This window comes from Alligator mississippiensis, chromosome 3, assembly GCF_030867095.1.
Source record: "Alligator mississippiensis isolate rAllMis1 chromosome 3, rAllMis1, whole genome shotgun sequence".
Lineage (NCBI taxonomy): Eukaryota > Metazoa > Chordata > Crocodylia > Alligatoridae > Alligator > Alligator mississippiensis.
Genome location: NC_081826.1, coordinates 145,585,902 through 145,608,770, shown reverse-complemented (window position 1 = coordinate 145,608,770; position 22,869 = coordinate 145,585,902). Strand labels below are relative to the sequence as shown.

Sequence of the window (22,869 nt, the reverse complement as noted above, 5' to 3'; positions counted from 1 at the left end):
CCTGCGTCAACAAATTCACTGTCCTCCACCCATGCACTGGCCCCACCTCTGGCCCCACACTACCTGCGGGACCCAGAGCTGGAGGCTGGAGTAGGGATAGCCTCAGCTGTACTGCCAGGCCAGAGGAGATGGAGATCCCGATACCCCCATGCCCGCCCCATCCCAAGTTGGGGCAGGGCATGAGCTGAAGCCACAGCTCATCTGGGTGGCACAGGGAAGGGATGACGACTCCTGCCACTGCACATGTCCTGAAAGGCATGGAGGGCATGTGCCCCCAGATCTGCGCAGGGCAAGGCAGGCTCCCACTGCAGGCTAGGGCAGCACTGGGCTCTTCCCGGTGAGAGGGGATGGGCTTCTCTCAGGGCAGGTAGCGGTGGCACTGGGAGGGGGGTCAGGTGGGCTAGGACAAATTTTGGGGTGGCTGCACCCCCCCCCCATAACCCTTTTCCAGCACCGCTGCCACAGCCCTGGCCTCAGCCCACAGCAGCAGCCTGCCCTGCCCCCTGCAGATCTGGGGGCACACACCCCTCCCATGCCTCCCAAGGTATAGCAGCAGGAGCCACACCCCCCAGACAAGCTGCTCGCAGCTCAGTCCCATGCCCCGCCGGCTGTGCAGTACCTGCCCTTCGCTTAGCCCCAGCTCCACTCCCCCCCCACCCCTGCTGCAGCTGCCGGAAACCCTCGGCTGAACTGCCTTGCAGCCCTACTGCTGCCCCGCATTTGGGAGGCTAAGCCCCATTAGCTCCCCTCCTATATGCTTTTTAGCCTATTGCTTTCAGAGACCTACAACCTCCAGAACCACAGACATTCCTGGGAGAAGACTATCCTCTTGCCTCCCTCCCATTAGCATGCTGGACATTTCTAAAATCTCAGTGGAGCCACAGCCAGGGGGGTCTGGCAAGGACAGAAGGAAGATATATGGCTGATTTCACCAGCTGAAGAAACAGGCTGCATTTGGCTGCAGAGAATGTCACTGCCAGCCTCCTTCTTCCCTGACAGAGCAGCCTTGTGACATTCTCCCCTCTCATCTCCCTCTTTTTATCACTTGGTAAAAACAGATGTTGCCAAAAAAGGTGGATCACACTGTGGCAGGACATGTCCCCTCACAGCTGATCCACTTTACAGGGTGAAACAAATGTTGCCCACTGTCCTGGAACAGGAAGGGGCCCACTGAAGGTATATGCAATGCATAGGGGGTGCACAGAGCGGCACGTGCCCCCCCTGAGATTGGCCGCGGCCTGCTTCTGCGGGCAGATGCCACTCGCCACCCGCCCGCCAATGTCTGTGGGCAGTCACTGCTCGCCACCCCCCACAGCCACCACCACCAGAGTCTGTGGACCGTCCCCGCTCGCCGCCAATGTAGCCACCTACAAATGGTGCCCCCCCCCCAGTCTCAGGAGGCACCAGTCATTCATGACTGCAGAGCAGTAGACTATGTGTTCCCCTTGCCCAGGAATTCCCCACATCCCTTGCTGCCCTGTGCTTCTTTGCCAGGACCCAGGTCACAAGCTAATGGTGCAGATCTCAGCATGGGGCAGTGCAGAGATGTGGAGCAATGCAGAACCCAGGGAATCCCCGGAGCCCCACGCCTCCATGTTGGGACCCACACCAATCTATGTGTGACTGTGTAAAGCACAGTTTGTTGTGGGTCCTGGCAAGGACCTGAGGTACCCAGGGAATTCCTAGCACCCCATACTGCAATCACACAGAGGCATGGGTCAGTGCAGGTCCCAGCATAGAGGCACGGGGTGCTGGGGATTCCCCAGGTTTCATGCCTCTATGCCAGGATCCACATGGGATTTCCCTATTTACAGAGATGCTCCCCTGGAGATCCCAAACTGGGTCTCTAAGTGAGGACCCTGACTTTTTCTGATTACAGAGAGCTGCCCCAATATTCCCTGGGGCTCAACTCTATAAGCAGAGAAAGCCGAGCAGGTGCCCCATGGACTCAAGAGGCCTGATCCTGCACAGGAATTCCCATTCAGGATCAGGTTACTCAAGCCCCTGGAGCACCAAGCCAGAAGGACTGGAGAGTGCAGGCAGCTCCAATCTGTTCGCACTCTCCTACCACAGAGCAAATAAACATCTGCCATAATGAAGTGGCACTATTGAATACTGCCTCTTTGATGTGGCATGTCAAAGGGTATGGGTATCTCTTTGCTTGCCAGTTGTGCCATCATAAAAAAATTGATGGTGGCACAAATGTGATGTCAAGCAATGTCTGTTTCTACACTCAGGGCACGTCTACACGTGTCATTATGGCAACATTTTTACTGTGCTGTCATTTAGTACGTCCCTTTGGAAGTAGTAAAAGATGGTGTAGTAATACCTTATACTGCGCTGTACACACCACACACAGTTATTTTTAGGCGCTACGTTGCTGTACCAACACACTATAATGGGAGAGCACATCACTACAGCAACGTAGCTGCAGCATCATGGTTCATGACCACCAGTGCTACAGGAATGTAGTGTCATGTGCAGATGTGCCCTCAGAGGTGGGGATTATGCTCAGAACCAGTAGGACAGACTTTCTGTTCAGAGTCTATGTTCACCAGCAAATCAAAGGGCTCCCATGAGAAGTAGTATCAGGGCCGGACACAGGTATGGGCAAACTAGGCATCTGCCTGGGGCCCAGACAGAAAGGGGGCCTGAAAATGGTAATTTTTATTATTATCATTATCTTTGGCGAAGGGGGACCCGATACTAAAAGTTCACCCAGGGCCACCAGGAGTCTAGGTACAGTTCTAAGTAGTAGAGCGGCTGCTAATGGTGCCATTTTTCACATAATAAAACCAGCTGCACTCTCCTACTTGCCTCCTGTAATGGGGCACCCTTCTTCCTGCATTATAAGTTAGAAAGGAAAAAAGGGGAAGGGCCTTTTAAGAAGAACAACTCAAGATGGGTTGCCTCACCCTACCTGGGATATAAGAGATGGAGACAGCAGGGAAAGGGGTAGATGGGTTCCAATGGGGAAAAGGACAAAGGGGTTCTTGTTGGATAAGGCTGGAGTCTGAGTGCAGGACCCCAACATGGAAGCTACAAGGCACGGAGCAGGCATGGAAGTTGGGGACCTCAGAATGAGGTTCTGACTTGGGAGTAATACCCCAAAAGATCTACACCAGTCCCTGCTCACACTTCCCTAACTTTCAAGTTACTGTAGCTCTTTGTAGGAGAGCAGTTCAAGTGTCTGGAAGGGACTAGAGACAAATTTTCAAGACACCTATGAACAGGAGATAACAACCATACAAGGCTAATTCCACATTTCATCACTTCTCTCTCCTCCACTGTTCCTATAATGTCTTTTCTGCAAAACCAAACTGAAAAAAGATCTGTTAACATTGCCATTCAAAATATTGTGACAAAAGCCACTTTTTCAAATAAAGTCACTCTATACCCTCTGAAAGCAACAGGCTAGCTTAATTCCACCTTCTAACCAACAACTGTCTAGAAATGATTAGATAAGCAGCCCAGTTTGAATCAAAGGACTGGGTACCAAAAGCCCCTGAATTCTAACTCTCACTGACCTGCCAAAGAGTTCTGAGAAAATGACTCAGGCTAACATGTTCAAGTGTCCACTTCAAAGCCCCATATTTTAAATCACTTGAAAATTTAAACAAGCATACAAAAAAAGCCTACTTGCTTAGCCTACGTGAAATATTCATTACTTAAAACCACTGACCTGATTTTTTTTCACAACTGACTTGTGTTGTAAAGCTATGGATCCCAATTCTGTGAGCAATTCCTTACAGGAAAAAAACCTAAACTCACAAGGAGTGAATTACACCACTACGGCCTTAAAAAGTATGCACAGTATAAAGCTTGAAAGTACTGTTCTGTACTTATTTTATGTTGCATAAAAAATGTCATTATGTACTATAACTATTATTACCAGACAAATAATTTATGATGGCACAAACAAAGACCACATATTCAGGCAGTGAAACAAGAGGGCAGAGATAAAGTTCAGCTTTTAATATTAATGCTAGTCAACTGCCCGTCAAGAATGGGGATGGAGGAACTCAGGGATGGGAGGAGTGGGCTCGGAGATGACGTGGGGGAAGGAGGGAAGGGAGGAGTGGGCCAGGGCCCGAGGCTGGGGAGTAGGCTTGCTCCTTCCTTCCCCCAGCTGCTGCCGTGATGAGCCAGGCCTGCTGCCATTTTGAAACGCAGGACACTGAATACACTAGACACTGTAGCGTTTTAATTAAAACAGCTCCCAAAAGCCACTCTAATTGAAACGCCCCACCTCAGAGCACATGTATAGGCACCCTGAAGTACGATTCTATTCCACACTAGCTAAGTCCCTGGAAAACTGTTAATACAAAAGCAGGGTGGGTCCTTCTCCTTCTCACCCCTTCTGTGTGACTCAGTTTTAAGGATCAGATGAGGGTGTGCTTTAGAAGCAGATGCAGTAATAGATTTTCAGACCTTGTACATGGTGGAATAGAACTGCACTTAGGTACATAAAAGCCACTTAGATGCATAATAGATGGAAGAAAAATCTTGCTCCAAGTTATTTGCATATAAGGTGATGTTCTTTATGAGGTTTATCAAGTCATTATCATAGCCATATACCTCTTTCATTTTGTGTCTGAGGATTCCTCTATCACAACATGAAATCTTTTTGCTTTAATACTGCTGGGCAGTAGATTATCAGCTTCATTAATTTTTCCACTGTAACACCCAAATCCCTTTCCTGGTCAGCATACTGGATGATTGATTTCTTGCTCCCAGACTAATTTTTTACATTGAACCATCTGTTAGAAAAATCACTTAAAACACTCAAAGCACCAGGTCTGGTTGCACTCTTCTTCATTTGCTCTGCCCACATTTTTAATAAAACTTGCAAATGTGGAAGCTGTGTTTTCAGTGTTCTTATCCAGATCATTCCTCTTTATCATGAACAGATTTCTTAACATGAAGCCTTAAGATATTCCATTCTGAACTTCTCATTGAGAAAAAGCAGATTTATTGCAGCTGCTCTGTGTGTCCTGCTTTTAAACTATGTTTTCTAAGCAAAACTTTTGGTACTTCTTTTAAAACTATTATTTCCATTGATTTCTGACATGAAACAATTTCAATATAGAAATCATTTTAAAATGAAATACCACATCTAAACATTCCAAACATATACACCAATATTCCAAAGAGCTTCTAGACTTTCATTAGCTATAAATAGCTGGACAAACAAAAGACAACATTGCACATCAATGCAGAAGAACAGAATAAAAGCTGTTTTCCAAAGAAAATTGATGTTTTTATATGCAAACAGTAGGAAAAAATCTTCCACAGACTTAAAGGGAATCTTCTATTTTCATTTCATTCCTTTGCATCATATCCCTGAAACAGCATTTATATGTAAAAACTTCAGTAAGAGGTCGGAAATTTCATGAGATTTGCCTCACAGTGTGTTCTAAGAATACTTCAAGGGGTGGGATTTTGTCTTAGACCAGGGGCGGGCATTATTTCAGCTGGAAGGCTGCTTAATGAATTTTGGTAAACTGTCAAGGACCACAAAGGTAGCACTGCCTCTTGACAGGTGCCCCACCCTCTGGTCGCCATCTTGGGACCAGAAATCCCACCCCTAACCCCTGAAATTTGCCACTGTAAGACCCTCCCCTTGCCCCCAAAAGCACTCCTTTTGGGAGGAGTGGGTTGTCATCTTGAAACCAGAAAAAAAACAGATCATACATTAAAAGTCAACCACTTACTATAACATATTTTAATTTTATTACAAACAATATTTTTGTCATATGTGTTTGCATAATGTATATAGAGGTGATTGCATAACTCAAAAATGAAGTCTTACGCTCATATATTGTGTGAGGGGGTATGGTTGGGGCTGGTTGCATGTGTATGGTGCAGTGTGGGGGGTTGTGAGGAGGTGTGGCTGTGTGTGGGGGGTAATAGGATATGTTGGGGGTTGTGGATAGGATGTGTGTGGGGGTTGTGGAGGCAGTGAGCGGGTGTGTGGCATTTGTGGGGTGTGAGGGAGGGTGGGAACCCACCACACATTCCCCCCCATGGTGCACAGCCCCTGTCAGCAGCAGCAGTAATAGCAGTAACAGCAGGTAGGGGTGCTCAGGGCACTTGTGGCCTGCGTAGGTGCTGCCACATGGCGGTGTATGGCTCCAGCCAGCGCTGCATGTGGTAGCAAGGAACACAGCCCAGCCGAACCGCCTCTATTGCATGGGGCTCCCCACAGTGCATGTGCAGCTGCCAGCACTCAGGTGTCACTGGAGGAAGCTCCACGTGATGGAGCTGGATGCCTTCGCTGCTCCCTGCAGTGCAGGTCCCAGGACTCTACTGGTAGTGGACGGGAGCCCCATCCCCTGCTTCCCAGCAGAGTCCTGGAACCAGCACGGTAGGGAGCAGGGAAGGCAGCCAGCCCCCTCGTGCACGGCTTCTCCCAGTGGTGTGCGAGTACCGGGAGCTGCACGTGCACTGCAGGGAGCCCCATGCGATAGAGGCAGGTCAGCCTGGCTGCCATGGGAAGCTCTGGCCAGAGCTGCATGCCGCTGGGTGGCAGAGCCTGAGCGGGCCATGAGCACCCCAAGCACCCCCACCTGCTGCTGCCGCCCCTGGCCAGGGCTGCACACCATAGGGGGGGGAGTGGGTGGGGACAACCCCACATCCCTCCACCCTCCCTTACACCCACACCCTGCCCACCTGAGCTCCAGGCTCCTGTCAGCCCCCAGGTGAAGGCTCTACACTGCTGCCAGCCCCAAGCTCTGTGCTCCCACCCAGCTGCAGCTCCCACCCCTGTCCCCACCACTTCCCTACCTGCAGCCCAGAGCAAGCGGGACACTAGGGAAGCCAAGCAGGTTCCCCAGCAGCTGCAGCCCCACCTGGAAGCTGTGCGCTGGCTCAGCCAGGCCCTTCTACCCATGAGGGTGGGAGTGAGGTGTGCGGGCTGGGCAGGGTACAATTAGTTGGTGGGCACCCACTGGCCAGATGAAATGGCCTGGCAGGAAACATCCGGCCCACAGGCCACATTTTGTCCACCCCTGTCTTAGACTTTACAGGAGGGAGGCACCACTGTTCTCCACCTGTTTATCAGCCCACTGCTAGGTTTTAAACTGAGAACAGCAGCAGATAAGTAGTTGTCTTCATCACAGAACCATAGGAAAGTAGGGCTGGAAGGGACCTCATGTGGTCACCTAGTCCAGTTCCCTGCTGAAGGCAGGAGTATCCCTATTTAAACCATCCTAGACAAGTGACTGTCTAACCCAGGGACATCAAACTCATTCTGTCCCAGGCCAGATCTAGACTGCAGAGATCCTTCACGGCCAGATCTGGCCTAGGGCAAAAAGCAGCAGAAGCAGGACTGGTGGGGATGGTGGGAGGAGGAGAAGAGGGATGGCAAGGACGGTGGCAGTAAAGCAAGCAACAACAAACCAAGCAGTTTCAGGGCTGTGCTAGCACAGTCGCGCTCTTGCTGTTAATGCCCTTGTCCACCAGGGCCCAGGGGTGCTGGATTCTGCAGCAGGTCACACATCCCTTTAGCCATGCCACCAACTTCTGGTGGCTCACTGGATTAGATACAGCCTGTGGGCTGTGCTGTATGTTTGACACAGCAGTCTAAGCTATTCTTAAAAACTTCATTAACAACCCTCTCATACCACTACTACCCAGCACAAGGACCAAAACATCCAAACACCTTAACCTGCCACTGGTAAAGAAGGGGGACAAGGGCACTGTCAGTGTCCTGCCACTGCAAGGACAGCAAGTAGTTTTTAAAGCAGTTTTTAAATACGTACAAGAAATCCAAGGAGGGGAACCATGCCCCCTGCTGCAGAGGAAGGCAAATCCCCCATAGTCTATGCCAATCTGATCTTGGTTTAAAATTTTTTCCTGATCCCAAATGTGGTGATCAGGCTGACCTTGGGGAAAAGAGCAAGACTCTAGCCAGGAACCTTTATACTTTTTAAGTTCCAGCAGAAGTGCTGGCACACCCCACACAAAACTCCAGCCTTGGCTGCTGCCAACATCCAATACTTATGAGGAAAATAAATAAAAAAAACCTGACACCTGTAGCAACAGGAGAAGCCAGACTCCCTCCACTCTACACTGAAATCTGGAGATGACAAACAACTGCATGAATCACCCACTCTGACCAGAGTTGTAATTACCTTTTTCATCCTCCTATCCCCTCCATAAACTTATCCCATCTCCGTTACTCTTCTTTCATAATCAAGCTGATTGCAGAACATCATAGGAACATCGCATTACTGTTGTCTTCCTTCTTTTTCTCTGCCTACTAAAAAACATTGTATCTATTCTTTTTTTTGTTTTGCTTGTGGGGACGCTCTGTCAGCTCCACCATGGAAAGGCACAGGTGCTGTAAGACAGGAACCCTTTATCATAAAAAGCAAACTTACCAGAAAAGGTTAGGGTGGTAAAGACTGGTTAAAGAATAATCTGATGGTAACTGAAAGAAAGAACCTAGCCTCGCATGGAAACTAATATTACCGCCCATGCCTCATGCCTAAGTGTTCTTTCTTTTGTCATCACATTATTCTTTTTTTCCGTCAGTGCTATGTAAAATTTTTTTTTTTTAAATTAGAGATGAGAATCATGCCAACTAAGAACAGTGTTACAGCTCCTTACTTTGGTGGTTCAAGACTGTATCGCAAATATATTTTTGTAATAACTGAACAGACAGGTACTAGAACATTTTCATATTATACTGAAGTAGACACTTTAAGCTCTGTTGCTCTGATCATTCACCTGTACAGGTTGTTGCTGAAATCTCAACCTTAAAAACATATATAAATTATTTTAAATCCATTAGCAAACCACTGACTTCTCATAGAAGTGTGATGAAAGCCAGAAACACATTTTCATAGTAACTTTATAGAATATCTTAACAGACTAAAACCCACCATAACACCTGTGCAAATATTTCATTAGCCTGAAGTACAAGTGCTAACAGTCTAGGCAGAAAGGTGTGGAATGTAGCTCAGCTGCTAAAAACAGCAGGTGCCTGGCGATGTGCTGCGAGGCTGCCACGATGAGCAGTAATTACAGTGCCTTAGAGCAGACTTGAGTAACTGAGTCTGCTGGAGCACAGTAATTACCACGTTCCAGCCAGGCCCCGTATCTCATGTATCAGCGTCCCCACCCTTCAAAATGGTGGTGGGGGCACTTGAACTAAAGCTTGTCAAACAAGCTTTAGGTTCATGCACCCCCACCACCATTTTGAAGCACAGGGATGCTGATACATGAGAAGCTGCAGCACTTTAATTAGAGTGACTCTCAAAGCTGGTTTAATTAAAGCGCCTCCCACCCCCACCTCAGGAGCATGGGGTAAGAGTGCCCAGTATGCTTCCTGCAACTATTACGGATTTATTTATTAGATTAATATGCTGCCCTCCCCAGAAGAGGATGCCCTCCCCAGAAGAGGATCAGGGCAGTTTGTAATAAGAACCAGATATATTTTAAAGACAGATAAAAATATTAAAATAAAATCATATGCAAGAGAACACACTCCCCAAATAGTGCAAACCGTAACCTTGCCAACTGAAGGCCTGCTCAAATAAAAAGGTCTTAACATGCTTCTGGAAGACATTCAGGCTCAGGCAAAGGGGAGGGAGTTCCAGCGCTAAAGAGCAACTACCAAGAAGTCCCTTCCATGTGTTTTCACCAAACTTGGCACAAGATGGTATTTGCAGGGGGTTGCTCTTGACTAACCTTAGGGATCATAATGGAACATAAGGGAGAAAGTAATTCTGTAAGTACTTGGAACCTGGACCACTTATAGCCTTAGGGCCTTTGTACACGCCACAAAATTGGCCTTTAAAGCAGCTTAAACACCCTTTTAAACCACTTTAATGGCACTGCTGTTTGCACATTCGGCGGCATACTCCAGTTTAATGGTGTTGCTGTTCGTATGCTTGGCGGTGTATTCTGCTTTAAATTACGTTGGTACATAGCAAGACAAAACACCTCCAAGGTGTTTTAGTTTTCTAACAAACACTGCACAGGGTGCTGGAAGCCTATGTGCTTTGGGTTTTGTGGGCCCCACGCAACTCAGTGGCTGTGGTACCAGGCAGCAGCCCATGCAGGCAGGCTACACTGAAGAGAGAAAAAAAAAAAGAGATGACCCTGGTTTTTGTTTTGATTCTCCCTAGAGCCTGTCTGCCTGCCTGAGCTGTGCGTGGGCCTAGTGCTTCCCTCCACGCCTGCGAGGGGCCAGTGCTTCCCTCCACAGCTGTGGCACACACTTGGGACTGCCTAGGCCAGGTGCCAGTGGGAAGATGCCACCTGGGGGGGCCTGCACAGCTCAGGGACTGCTGAGCCTGCCGGCAGCTCACCCCTACTTACCCCACCACTGAAGAGGCAGGTAAGGATTGGGACCTCACCCTTGTGTACACAACACAGGCATTTAGTTTAGTTTAATTCCCTAAATTGAAGCGGTGTTTTTAAAAACCCACCATTTCAATTTAGGGAGAACTAAACTGAATTAAACCCCCATGGCGTGTACAAGCAGGCTTATAGGTCAAAACTAGCTCCTTAAACTGTGCCTGGAAAGCTACTGGGTGTTAATGCTGTCTCTGGAGCATTGGAGTTACGTGCTCCTGGTGAACCACCCGTGTCAGGTGGTGGCTTGCCATGTCCTGCACCAGCTGCAGCTTCCAGGCAGTCATCCAAGGCAGCCCTACATGGAGCTTATTGCAATATTCTAGCCTCAATATTACAAAAACATGAATAAAGGTGGCCAAATCTGAATCTGAAATAAAGGGTTGCAGCTTTCTCACCAGATGGAGTCAGTGAAAGACACTCCTAGCCACAGCTACAACCTGAAACTCTAGGTGTAACAGAGGATCTGGAAGACCCCAATGTTGCCAGCCTGAGTGATAAGGGGAAGCTGAACTCCACCAGTGGTAGGTGTCCCTATCCCTACTTACTCTAGCTGCTAAGGCTTATTTGGTATTATGTTCCTGCCTCAGGAAAGAGAGTTATTTACCCAGTCAACTCCTTTTGGAGGAAGTACTGATCTAACATTTCTCTTTAAAATAAATAAATAAATAAATAAATAGCGTAAATGAAACACAAAATGCAAAAACACTAACTAATAGACAAACTACGTATCTAGCTAATAATATAGGGCAGAATAATTCTGCTTTCACTTATATCCCACTGTGAATTAAGTTAGAATTAAAGCCTGCACTATAATAATGTTTCTTTCTCTTGAAATCCTTAGAATCCTACAGCTCTTATGTGCATCGAAGTAACGTGTGTAAAAAGTTCACCAGAAGAAATGAAAGTATAAATCTATTTCCTATTAGAACTTTTAAGCCAACCTATGGCAGCCCATGGTAAGAACATTAGATTATTTAGATTATGTTCAATGGTAGTCATCATTTTCTTGCATTATATAGGACTATTTATATTATTTAATGCATTTAAGTAGTGTAATTCAAATGGAGTTTTACTGGCTTCAGGCCTATTGAATTCAACAGGACTTTTCTGTTACATCCCACATAAAAGTGCCAAACAGCTTTCCCTAGCCCTTTCTCATCTCATAGTATTTGCAGAGACAAACTGAAAGGCATCAATGCAAGCACAGTATGTTTTACTTTCCTTATATTCAAAAACAGCTAGATTGTTTTTCAGACTTTCACAATAGACAGTACCAAGACCATGTTTAAAAAAATTCAGCCCAAAAGATAAAATTTGAGAAACTTCTGAGGAACCAAAAAACAAAGCTTACTATGAGAAATCATTGTCATACCATATTACAGAAGTCAGTATCATGGTTACTACTGCTACAGCTCCAATCTGTGAAAACGCTCCAAAAACTTATCATAGGCTGGCGATATCATTTGCACTACTTACTGGCTGATCTATAATGAAGCAAGAAAATCTCCTGATAAAAAGGACAATCCAGCCTCTTGTTAATACTGCATGATTCTCTACTTCCTTACTTGTACTTATTTCATATTTAAATTTTAACAATCATCAATTTTATTATTTGCGGGACATTGTTATAAACCTTTTTGAAGTCTAAATAAATTATATTTTCCTTTTCTCCCTTTATCTACCAGGCTGTCAACTCTGAAAGAAAGCTAACAGACCACAGCTACAACTTACTCTTAACAGCAATACACTAGATTGTTCCTATGACAGACATTTATTTTTATCTCTTTATTGAGAATTATGCAGAAAGTACATTCTCTTGGCAATAATGTCCATGAGCAAACTTAATTCCTTTTTATCTCAAAATTGTAACTAACCTGGCTTCCATGCAATCCCTGAGAATGATGACTCTGAAACTCATGCTAAACTTGGGCCTACTCACAAAAGTTAAAATACAGAATAATAATGCTAACTTCATATTGCAAGAGGATGCGAGTTCAAGGCTAGGCCACCTGAGAAGGAATAATGAAGTACATCTTCCAGCTTATCTTGCTATATTCAGGATAATTTCAGGCAGACTCTTAGTTGTCTGGTGTGTAACCACATGAAATGTCTATCCTTGATTAATTAGTATGGTAAATATTTCTTTTGCGACTAACTCGTGTTTATGTGCAGGAAGAGACATTCTCCATAGGTAATAGATGTCTCCTCCTGATTTAGTATGTTTTTCCTGGCTGGATAACCTCTTGTTACTGAAGAAGGTAACTCATTTAAATTAGAAATTTCTGATAACCAGTAATGAGCAGGTTTTCCCTGTCAATTACTGCTTGGGACTCTCACTTGATTTACACAACTAAAAGAATGCTTTGAAGATGCTAAACTAAACGTATAAAAAGGCAGTAACAGCTCACGCGCTTCAAGAGTGAGAAATCCCTCTGACAGACTGCCTCTTCGTCGCCTGTTTGGTGAGAAATCATCACCTTATAGCTAATTACTGGGCTTTGATTTAGTTTGGACTCACTTGATTTGATTTTAAATACTTGTAGTAAACAAAGCCTTTCTGTCACTCATCGAACGAGGTGTCATGTCAATCCCTGGGCTAGTCCAGAATCCTAGGTTTTCATTTGCTAACTTGCTGTTTTTAAGTATAGATTACATCTTTGTTAGTAGCTCAACTATATTTTTTTAGTCCTATCTGAACTCAGATAAATATTATCTGGTACCAGAAACTCACTACAGTCAAGTTTTTCTAACTGTTCCATTGTGCTGCCTTTTCAAACCCCTAACTTTATCAGTGCTACTCCTTGGTAACCTTTGAAAAGTGATCTCACAATAGGAGTGTCTCCATCATTCTCACCATTACCGACTGAGTCAAGTAACTTTACTAAGCTGATCTGAAACTTCTGCTTCCACTTTAATCAGCCCTTAACCCTTTTTTAAAAGATGCAATAATTTGTTTTAGAAGAACATACTGGATTAAAGATATTACATAAACCTAAATTTCTACATTATTACAGGATGTCTGTAGTAGCTGTGCCAGTCTCAGACAAAAAGAAATGCAAAAATCTAGAATTCTTGGTTCCAAAATTATACCTTTTATTAGACCAACTGAGAAATTGCAAAAAAATCTTTTTTTCCAAAATATCAAACAAAGATATTTTTTGCAATTTCTCAGTTGGTCTAATAAAAGGTATCATTTTGGAACCAAGGGTTCTAGAATTTAGCACTACATTATTACAAGATATTTTAGTTCATTTTAATAATCCTGCTTTTTACATGTTTTTTTTCTCTACTTTATAAAATCCGGCAGAGTAATATTCAAGTAGCCTAAATGACTGAGGATAAGTCAGGCAAGCAAACTTTGTGAAGCAATAACTATTTTTTGACCAACTATATTGATGGGAGAGATGTTAGACAAGCTTTCAAGTATCTGGTAAGAAACACTTCCTCAGATTTGGGAAAAAAGCAAATACAGTCTAAGCCACATACCAGTTAGATCAATTACCTTTGTTTAATTTCATTATGTTAACAAATGTGATCACTTAAAATGGGAAGTGGGCAGTAAACCTGTGGAGCAAAGAGAAGTTCTCAGAAGTAGTTATAGACAAAATAAAGAGCAATTGCTATAGTTAAACCTAATTATGCAAATGAGTAAAACCAGTCAAAGAAGAGGTGCATTATCACCTATAGAGAAGAAAGTGATTAGCAGGAGCAAGTAAATTATAATGATGATTAAACCAACTTATGCTGAGTTCATGGATTTTTGGTGTTCAACAAAATTATGGATTCTTTTTTGCCAGGCCCATCTTCAGATGGTATAGTGTAGTTTTCCTTTGAATGTGTGTGTGTGTTTTATATATATAATGGTCTTTGATCTTTTCTTTGTGAGGTTTTCATTTGTCTGTTATTCATTTGTCATTAGTAAAAAATATAATTTGGGACTTTTTATTATTTATTATTAGTCACTGAGGAAAATTTGATGCCAAGTATCCCCCACAATGGAGATGATGATTTATATCCATATCTACAGTGTGGAGTGTACCTAGAGGGGTTGTCCATTAGGTACTGTATAATCTTTACAAAAGCACTTTGCTGTGAAGTAAGAGATGCAGGTTAAAATGCCCTGTGGATGAGGGGGAGACCTAGAAGCGAGGTTCCCCACTCCACAGGTTTCCCACCTTACCAAGAAGCTATTGAGTAGATGGGTAGTGGGACCCTATCCTCCTTCAGTAAACAGTCACTAATTGTGTTTTTTCTCTGACCATACTTTTGGAAATCTACATCCATTTATACCCCTACCCATGCTCTGCTATTTCACCACAGAGCACAGGCAACCATAGCAAAGCCTTCTAAGCATGTACAGAAGGGCAAGCATAGTTTTGCATCTGGAAATACGATTTCAAATCCAGGTAAGGGTCAAAAATGGCACTTACACAGCTACATTAATGCTGACTTCGTGAAGGAACATCTTGAGAAGCTGGATACATTCAAGTCAGCCGGCCCTGACAATCTTCACCCCATGGTACTCAAGGAGCTGGCGAGCATCATAGCCCAGCCTCTAGCGCGGATCTTTGAAAACTCTTGGCGCTCTGGTGTAGTGCCCGAAGACTGGAAGAAGGCCAATGTGGTGCCTATCTTCAAGAAAGGGAGGAAAGTGGATCCGGCTAACTATAGGCCCATCAGCCTGACTTCTATCCCGGGGAAGATCTTAGAAAAGTTTATTAAGGAGGCCATCCTTAATGGACTGGCCGACGTCAACATCTTAAGGGATAGCCAGCACGGGTTTGTTGCGGGTAGGTCTTGCTTGACCAATCTCATTTCCTTCTACGACCAGGTGACCTATCACCTGGACAAGGGAGATGAGATTGATGTCATATATCTTGACTTCAAAAAAGCCTTCGATCTGGTGTCCCATGATCGTCTCTTGGAGAAACTGGCCAATTGTTGCCTTGGGTCCTCCACGATCCACTGGCTGGAAAACTGGCTCCGGGGTCGGACCCAGAGGGTAGTAATTGATGGAAGTCACTCATCGTGGTGTCCTGTGACCAGTGGGGTTCCCCAAGGCTCTGTCCTTGGACCCAATGACACCAAACTTTGGGGCAAAGCATCCACACCAGAAGACAGGCAGATGATCCAGGCTGACCTGGATAGGCTCACCAAGTGGGCGGACGAGAATCTGATGGTGTTCAATGCCGATAAATGCAAGGTTCTCCACCTTGGGGAAAAAAAACCCGCAGCATCCTTATAGGCTCGGCAGTGCTATGTTGGCTAGCACTATGGAAGAAAGAGACTTGGGGGTCATCATTGACCACAAGATGAACATGAGCCTGCAATGCGATGCTGCGGCTAGTAAAGCGACCAAAACGCTGGCTTGCATCCAGAGATGCTTCTCAAGCAAATCCCGGGACGTCATTCTCCCCCTGTACTCGGCCTTAGTGAGGCCGCAGCTGGAGTACTGCGTCCAGTTTTGGGCTCCACAATTCAAAAAAGATGTGGAGAAGCTTGAGAGAGTCCAGAGAAGAGCCACACGCATGATCAGAGGTCAGGGAAGCAGACCCTACAATGACAGGCTGAGAGCCCTGGGGCTCTTTAGCCTGGAAAAGCGCAGGCTCAGGGGTGATCTGATGGCCACCTACAAGTTTATCAGGGGTGACCACCAGTATCTGGGGGAACGTTTGTTCACCAGAGCGCCCCAAGGGATGACGAGGTCAAATGGTCACAAACTACTACAAGATCATTTCAGGCTGGACATAAGGAAGAATTTCTTTACTGTCCGAGCCCCCAAGGTCTGGAACAGCCTGCCACCGGAGGTTGTTCAAGCGCCTTCATTGAACACCTTCAAGATGAAACTGGATACTTATCTTGCTGGGATCCTATGACCCCAGCTGACTTCCTGCCCTTTGGGCGGGGGGCTGGACTCGATGATCTTCTGATGTCCCTTCCAGCCCTAATGTCTATGAAATCTATGAAATAACTAGCACTTGGACACACAAAGAAGAAATACCATTTGTTCCACAACCTCTGGGGAGGTTTTACCAAATGTCCACTCCTAGCTTGGCTCACACCAGAAGTATGAGCTGGTACTTTCATTAAAAGTGCAGCAGAAACAGCAGTCTTGGAAGTCACAAAGAAAACTGACTGAGTCCATGATGGAGTCTTGTTCAGTGTTTGGTATCGTCTCCTCAGCTGCTTGTGATGAAATTTGTAGGAACCTATGGATTTTTTCCATGAGTCGTCTTATGTGATTCAACAGCATCCAATTTCATCAAGGAACATATCTCCTTGATCTGTCTGTGAGCATGGGAAGATCCAGGGGAAGGGGAGGTACAGTTGAACACCCCCACCCTGCTTTGATTCCTGCTCTACCCAAACTTTAAAACCAATTGCCTTGGAGGGGCAGTGGCATTTCGACTCAGGTAATGTTGAGTCAATTGACTCCACAGCTCATTATAAGCTACCTGATTCCTACTAATCTCTCTTCACCAATGCTAATGACACTCTCTCCTTCTTTAATGATCTTGATGTTCTATTAATCAAGATATCCTTTCACCTTCAATTTTGCTGTCTGCTAGCCACACCTGGTAATAACTCTCTCCTATTTCACAGCTTTGCAGACTTTTTAGTTCTAGCTAAAAAGCTTAACTGATGTATTCATTAACTCAGGTATGGAAATGAGTAACAGTGAAGTGTTGGATGCACTGTCAAGATGCTCAAGGCTAGATTTTGTATTACGAATCTGAATAAGAGCTGTACACTTAACTATAATGCCTACAGAACTTAAAAAAACAGTACCTTTTCACTGTTTTTGTGTTTTTAACTTAATACATAATCTATCAACCTAGTGCACATTCCAATCAAGCTGTACTTAGTTTTGTTGCTTTGGTATTAAACTGAATAATATAGCTCTGGGACCCCAGCATATTAGTAAATTTTCTAGTTTATCTTTAACTGTAGAAAAATGCATGTTGTATTGATGTACCATACCATCTGCAACCCCCTTTTCAAAATCCTAAATCCACCCATGTTTGTGAGTGTATGTGTTAGTGATTCAGCCTGATTGACCAGCCTAGAGTTCTGGAAGGTCCTGCAACCCACGATGTTTGTCTTTTGTTGTTCCATGTTATTATGTTCCCTTTCTTGAAGAATGTGGCTATCAGAAAAGGATGGTTTGAGCTGCAGCGTGCTTATTGGAACTGGAGTGCTCTAAACAGTACATCGAGACTGAAAACATGCAAGCAGGGTAGCACACACATGTCAGTGATGCCTTATACAGGTCATCAGTTTTCCTTCAATGACCCTTTACTAACTTCAGAGCCCTTTCTGAAAAACAATCAGTTCATTGAGGCTGCAGTGAACGCAATGAATAAAGGCAGTCTTTTGCAAGTATTCTGGACAAAGACCTCTTGGATGAGTTGAACTGTGGCCTGTTATCAATGCAAGTCACTTCCGGGGCTCCATGTCTTGAGAAGATGGACTTCATATGATTAACAACACTGTTTGAGGAATACATTTCAAACTCAACCAGCTCAAAATACAGGAGTAATAGTTGGACAAAAGAAGATGCCACAGACTTTTCAGGTGAAACGTCTCAGGTCTTACCTGTTGCCAAGGCATCCAGGAAAACTGATGGCATAAGCAGTTCATGCTAATTGCTCTGCTCTTGCAGACAGTGTGTGCAAAGGACAAGATCTTCCAGCTGAAATGAATGACCAGGCCTCCAGATGGCTTGGCAAGTGCCTTTGGTAATGCCTTGATTTTCAGCCTGCATGCTTAATGGGATAATATACACAATATCCCTTCATCAACAGTCCAACTTGCAGCACAGTTTCATGCGAGTGCTCCCGATACAACCTACTCTCATGTCTCACATGGTGTACGAGCAGCCAACTCTGTCAGCAGTACAGGTTTCACTCACTTTATGCTGTACATGCGTTCCTGGAACACGGTGAGTAACTCGAATACACATAAAGAGAACCCACTTTACAATGTAACAAATAGGAATACGTTCCAAGACCTCGACTGTACTGACCCCCAGACCCATTTCTACCACTTATGCAAGACAATTTTGGTACTCACCAACAGCAGACAGTATATACAAATACAGGGCATTATCATAATGGGCATGACAACTACAGAAACACGTGTTGTAGACAATGAGCGAGGAGCACAGATCCACACGGGAGACTATATTTTGGTGTGCATCACTCCCACAATGCACTGCACAAAGCAACTGACTGTGGACTTCCACCACACCGACTGCATAAAAGTGAATTTACCTTGCATGTAACGAATTTTTGGTATAAAAAGGGTTATTGCGGAAAAGTGAATTAGCACGTACAGAACCCGCATAAAGCAAGGGAAACCTGTACCTAATAAGCTTGTGAATCATTTCATCAGCCTGCTGCGTGCACCAGACTTCCAGCAACATTTGACCTGTTCCTGGTAATGAAGTCATGACCTGCTGTAGCCATTTCTTGCATCAGTTTTTGATCACCTGACTCAGGCAATTGGCTTCTTGATAGCATGTCTGCCACAAAAAAGGTTTTAAAAGGAGTGTGGTGGATCATAAAGGAGCATCTTTCCACACAGATCTTAATTTTTGGTAGGTATGGCACAAAATCATCAAGATATTACACTGAAAATACAGATGGTTTGCCACTGATTTCTCTGGATACAGTGAGGCCTGTGATAAAATCTTGAAAGCATTCATACACTTTGGCAATTGCCAGTGTCTTCCTATGTATCCATACTTTAATTTTCAGTGTGTCAGGCAGTGTTCAAAAATGCATAAGCTACTGGTCTTATCTCGCTATCATTCTGTTTCTGAAGCAGGACCATTCCTAATCCCAAAGAGGATGTGTCAGCCAAGACAATGGTCCATTGGCTTGGCTTCACAATGGTTCCCATGTCTACTCTGTATTAGAACGTAATAAATCTTACAGAGGATGTGAAAGGTCAGCCTTTCTGGTTCAGACTTGTCCAAGAAACTGACTGTATTCAGAGAATGCTTCAGCCCTGTAAGACTGACAGGCTTAGCCATTTCATAGATGGCCTGTACCTTGCTCTCATCAGTGTGTACACAAGCACACTGCATGGCCCAGAAATGGGCACTGTCCTTTGCAAATTCACATTTACTCAGGTTTATGTTGGCTCTACCTTCCTGAAGTGCATGCAGCACTCTACACAGGCAGTTGCAGATCTCTACAGTAGAATGGATGACTAGGATATTACCAAGATGATGGTTTTGGCTGCTTTATGCTCATTCTTTGTGATGTGGTTGCAATCATTCTGTTCAGGAGAGCTGCTGTGCACTCAGTTCAACAGTTACTGACTGACATCAGCTGACAAAGAAGCAATGACACAGTCAGTGTTGCTTATGGGTTTAGCACAGGGGAAGGCAATTATTTCAGGTGGAGGGCCGCTTACTGAGTTTTGGCAAGCTGTCGAGGGCCACATGGGTAGCCCCACCCCACCTTGATAGGTGCCCTGCCCCCTAGCCGCCATCTTGTTACCGAAAGTCCTGCCCCCTAACCCCTGACCTTTGGGACTAGAAGTCCCTCCTCTTGCCCCCAGAAATACTTCTTTCAGCAAGGGGTTTTGCCATCTCAGAACCAGAAAAATACCAAATGATATTCTAAAAGTTGAACATCTACAACATTTATTAATTTGATTTCAAAAAATGTTTCTGTCCTGATTTACATGTGTTTGTGTAGTGTGCATTGAGGTGATTTGCACAATAGCTTAAAATGAAGTGTTACTCTTATATGTTGTGGGGTGTGGATATAGGTCTGTGGGGGGCTGTGGGTGTGTGGGTATTAGGGCTTCAACAGATTCCCTGAAAACAACTGGTATCCCCCGAAATGATGTTTCAAGAGGGAATAAAATCATTGTCAAACTTAACAATAAGATAGTATATAGCTTTACTTATTGAGTCATGAGATTGACAGACAATATTATATCTTCAGCCTGTGGCCCCACAAGATGCAGGCGAGTTAATCTGCTCTTCCTCTAGCTTGTTTTTCAAACCTGATCCTTGCTTGAGTTTCTCAAATCTTGCCTTCCACCTGATATGGTCCTCACCAGCCCAGAAGATGAACTGTTCTGGAGCCAGTATCTGATAGACAGGAGTCCCTGTGTCTACAGCCATAGTTAGCACATGGTCTCCTCTGTGAATCAGGCAGAACTCGCACTGAGCCTGGTCACAGGGAGCCTACTACAATCTCAGGACTGACACCATGTGATGTTTGCTACAGCAGACATTTTCCCAAGATGCTTAAGAGACAGAAATCCTGGAAAAGATAATTAGGAAAAATCTGCCCACTAGAGATGAGAAGGTAGATACTCAAAGCAATATGGGACTTTAGGTGAAAGAGATTAGGAAAAGAGAATGATACCCTTCCTTTCCAGCAGCCAGAGGAAGTCCTGATGTCATCAGAGGATGTATAGACTGAAAGAAATGCTGGAACGCCAGCACTCTCCCCATTCCCAGCAGGTAGGTGGAATGCTGAGCTGAGATGCATGGAATGACATGCATCAAAGCCACATCTCCTGCATCAAAGCCACATCTTCTGCACAGGTATCTTCACCAAGTAGCAGACTATGAAACCAAGCTTTGACCTTCACATTCTTCTACATCTGCATCATCCAAGTTTTGCATGTTTTTCTTCTGTCCACTGTTCCCGAATGCAATTTTTCCCTACGGTCTTCTGTGCAGTACTGTAAGTTCATTTTATTATGCAATTGTAAGTAGATTTCATGATCGATTATGACAGGGGTGGGCAAAATGGCGTAACTGGCCTATGGCCAGGCTACATTTTCTGACAGCCCTGGTAGTGGCAGCTCCTTCTGGTTGCTGCTGCTGGAGCCAGCCCCATTGCCCAGGGACCCTGGTCCATCTGTGCCACATTGACTGCGGGGGCAGGACCTGTACAGGCAAAGTGCACAGATGAGTGGCTGGGATGGGACTATGGCTGGGAGCAAGACAGGCAGATGGTGCCAGGGAGACCCGGGGATCTTGTGGCAGTGACAGTGCAGGACTAGTGGCAGAGCCATATCTGCTCCTTACATGCCCCTGCCTGCAGAACCAAGGCTCAGCACCAGCCCCAGCTCAGCACTGTCACCACCCCACGTTCCCAGGGTCTCCATGGAGACCAGCCAGGAGTCAAGTGGGCAGGGTGCACAGCTGGGTGGGAAGCTGCATCTGGAACCAGGATCTTGGGGCGGTGACAGCATGGTCCGGGGCTGTGGCAAAAGTACAATATGCTCCCTGCCTCCGGAAAACAATCCCATCATAGGAGCGTGCAGGCAGCAGATTGCAGCTCTGCCCTGGCACTGGCCTGCCGCTGTCAGCACCCCAAGATCCCAGGGTCTCCCCAGTCCCACCCAGTTGTCTCACTTCTGGCTGCAGTCCCATTCCAGCCACCATGGTGGATGCCCTGCCCACATGGGTCCCACCTGTGGCAGTGGGTGCAGGGCAGATGGGATGAAGTGCCCTGGCAGCAGGGCTGGGTCCAGCAGCAGCAGCCAGAAGGAGTCACTGCCACTGAGGCTGCCAGTAAATGGTGTCCACAGTGGGCCATATTTTGTCCACCTCTGCATTATGAGTTCCACTAAGCAAAAGTCATTTTTCCCCATTAAAAGGAGAGTCATTCACCCCTAACTCTACCTTGCCTACCATGCCTTAAAATTTAACTTTCTGGAAAGATTTCCAATTAGTAGTGCATTTGTCAGATGTGGCTGATATCCCATGTTTGAAGGGCTAAGCAGTCTCTGGCCTTTGCTCCAGTTCACTGAGCCCACCCTAAAGTAATTGACCAGCCATCTTCTCCAGGCACTTGGAAACAGGGAGCAGTACAGCCATGAGCAGATCTAGGATTTCAAAAGAAGGGATGTCACTACTGCGCCGCCTTTTGTTGAGGGGTTGGGGAGAGCAGGCCACCAAAGGGGAGTGGCAGCTCTTTGCCTTAGGCCCAGACAGAGCCCCAGGCTTAGCTGCCCTTGAGGCACACCATAGGAGTGGTAGGTAATGATTGATTTTCCAGAGTTGTGGCCTCAACCCCTTGTGCCCCTGCTGCCCACTTCTGCTCTACCTGAGTCTTACAGGCTTCTGCACCCTAAAGAGAGTAGGTAGGAGTGAGGTTATGGAATACTATACCAGCCACTGGAGAGTGACAATGGTGGCAGCAACATTACCTGCCACAGCTTGGGCTCTCTTCATTCCAGCTGCTGCTGCGGTGCAGGTGTGGACTCCAGATGGACAATATTGTATCTGGTGAAGGATAAAGGAGAAACCAGTACATGAGCCCCAAGGACCTGGTACTGCAGGGGATGCTAAAAACCATGTAGGGGGAAACTTTCCCCCAGCTGCAACAGCTAGAGCCCATACCTGTACCTGCACCATAGCAGCAACACCTAGAGTAGAGGGAGCCCAAGCCCTTTCAGGTAACACTGCTGTTGCTACCCTCTGACAGTCAGCATAATATTGCTTCCTATCCCCATCCTGCT

At 45.6% G+C, this 22,869-nt stretch overlaps 1 protein-coding gene across 2 annotated transcripts in view; it reads right to left on the bottom strand.

The window, feature by feature from the left end:
* Positions 1 to 22,869, bottom strand: part of TMEFF1 (transmembrane protein with EGF like and two follistatin like domains 1) — a 245,486-nt gene that overhangs the window by 214,577 nt on the left and 8,040 nt on the right. The window contains exon 2 of one of the 2 annotated variants that reach the window (XM_019491111.2): positions 22,558 to 22,633. The exons of the other annotated variant lie outside the window; for it this stretch is intronic. Coding sequence (XP_019346656.2) covers positions 22,558 to 22,633 — 76 coding nt within the window. The remainder of the gene's footprint in view (positions 1 to 22,557; positions 22,634 to 22,869) is intronic. 2 annotated transcript variants of the gene reach the window in all.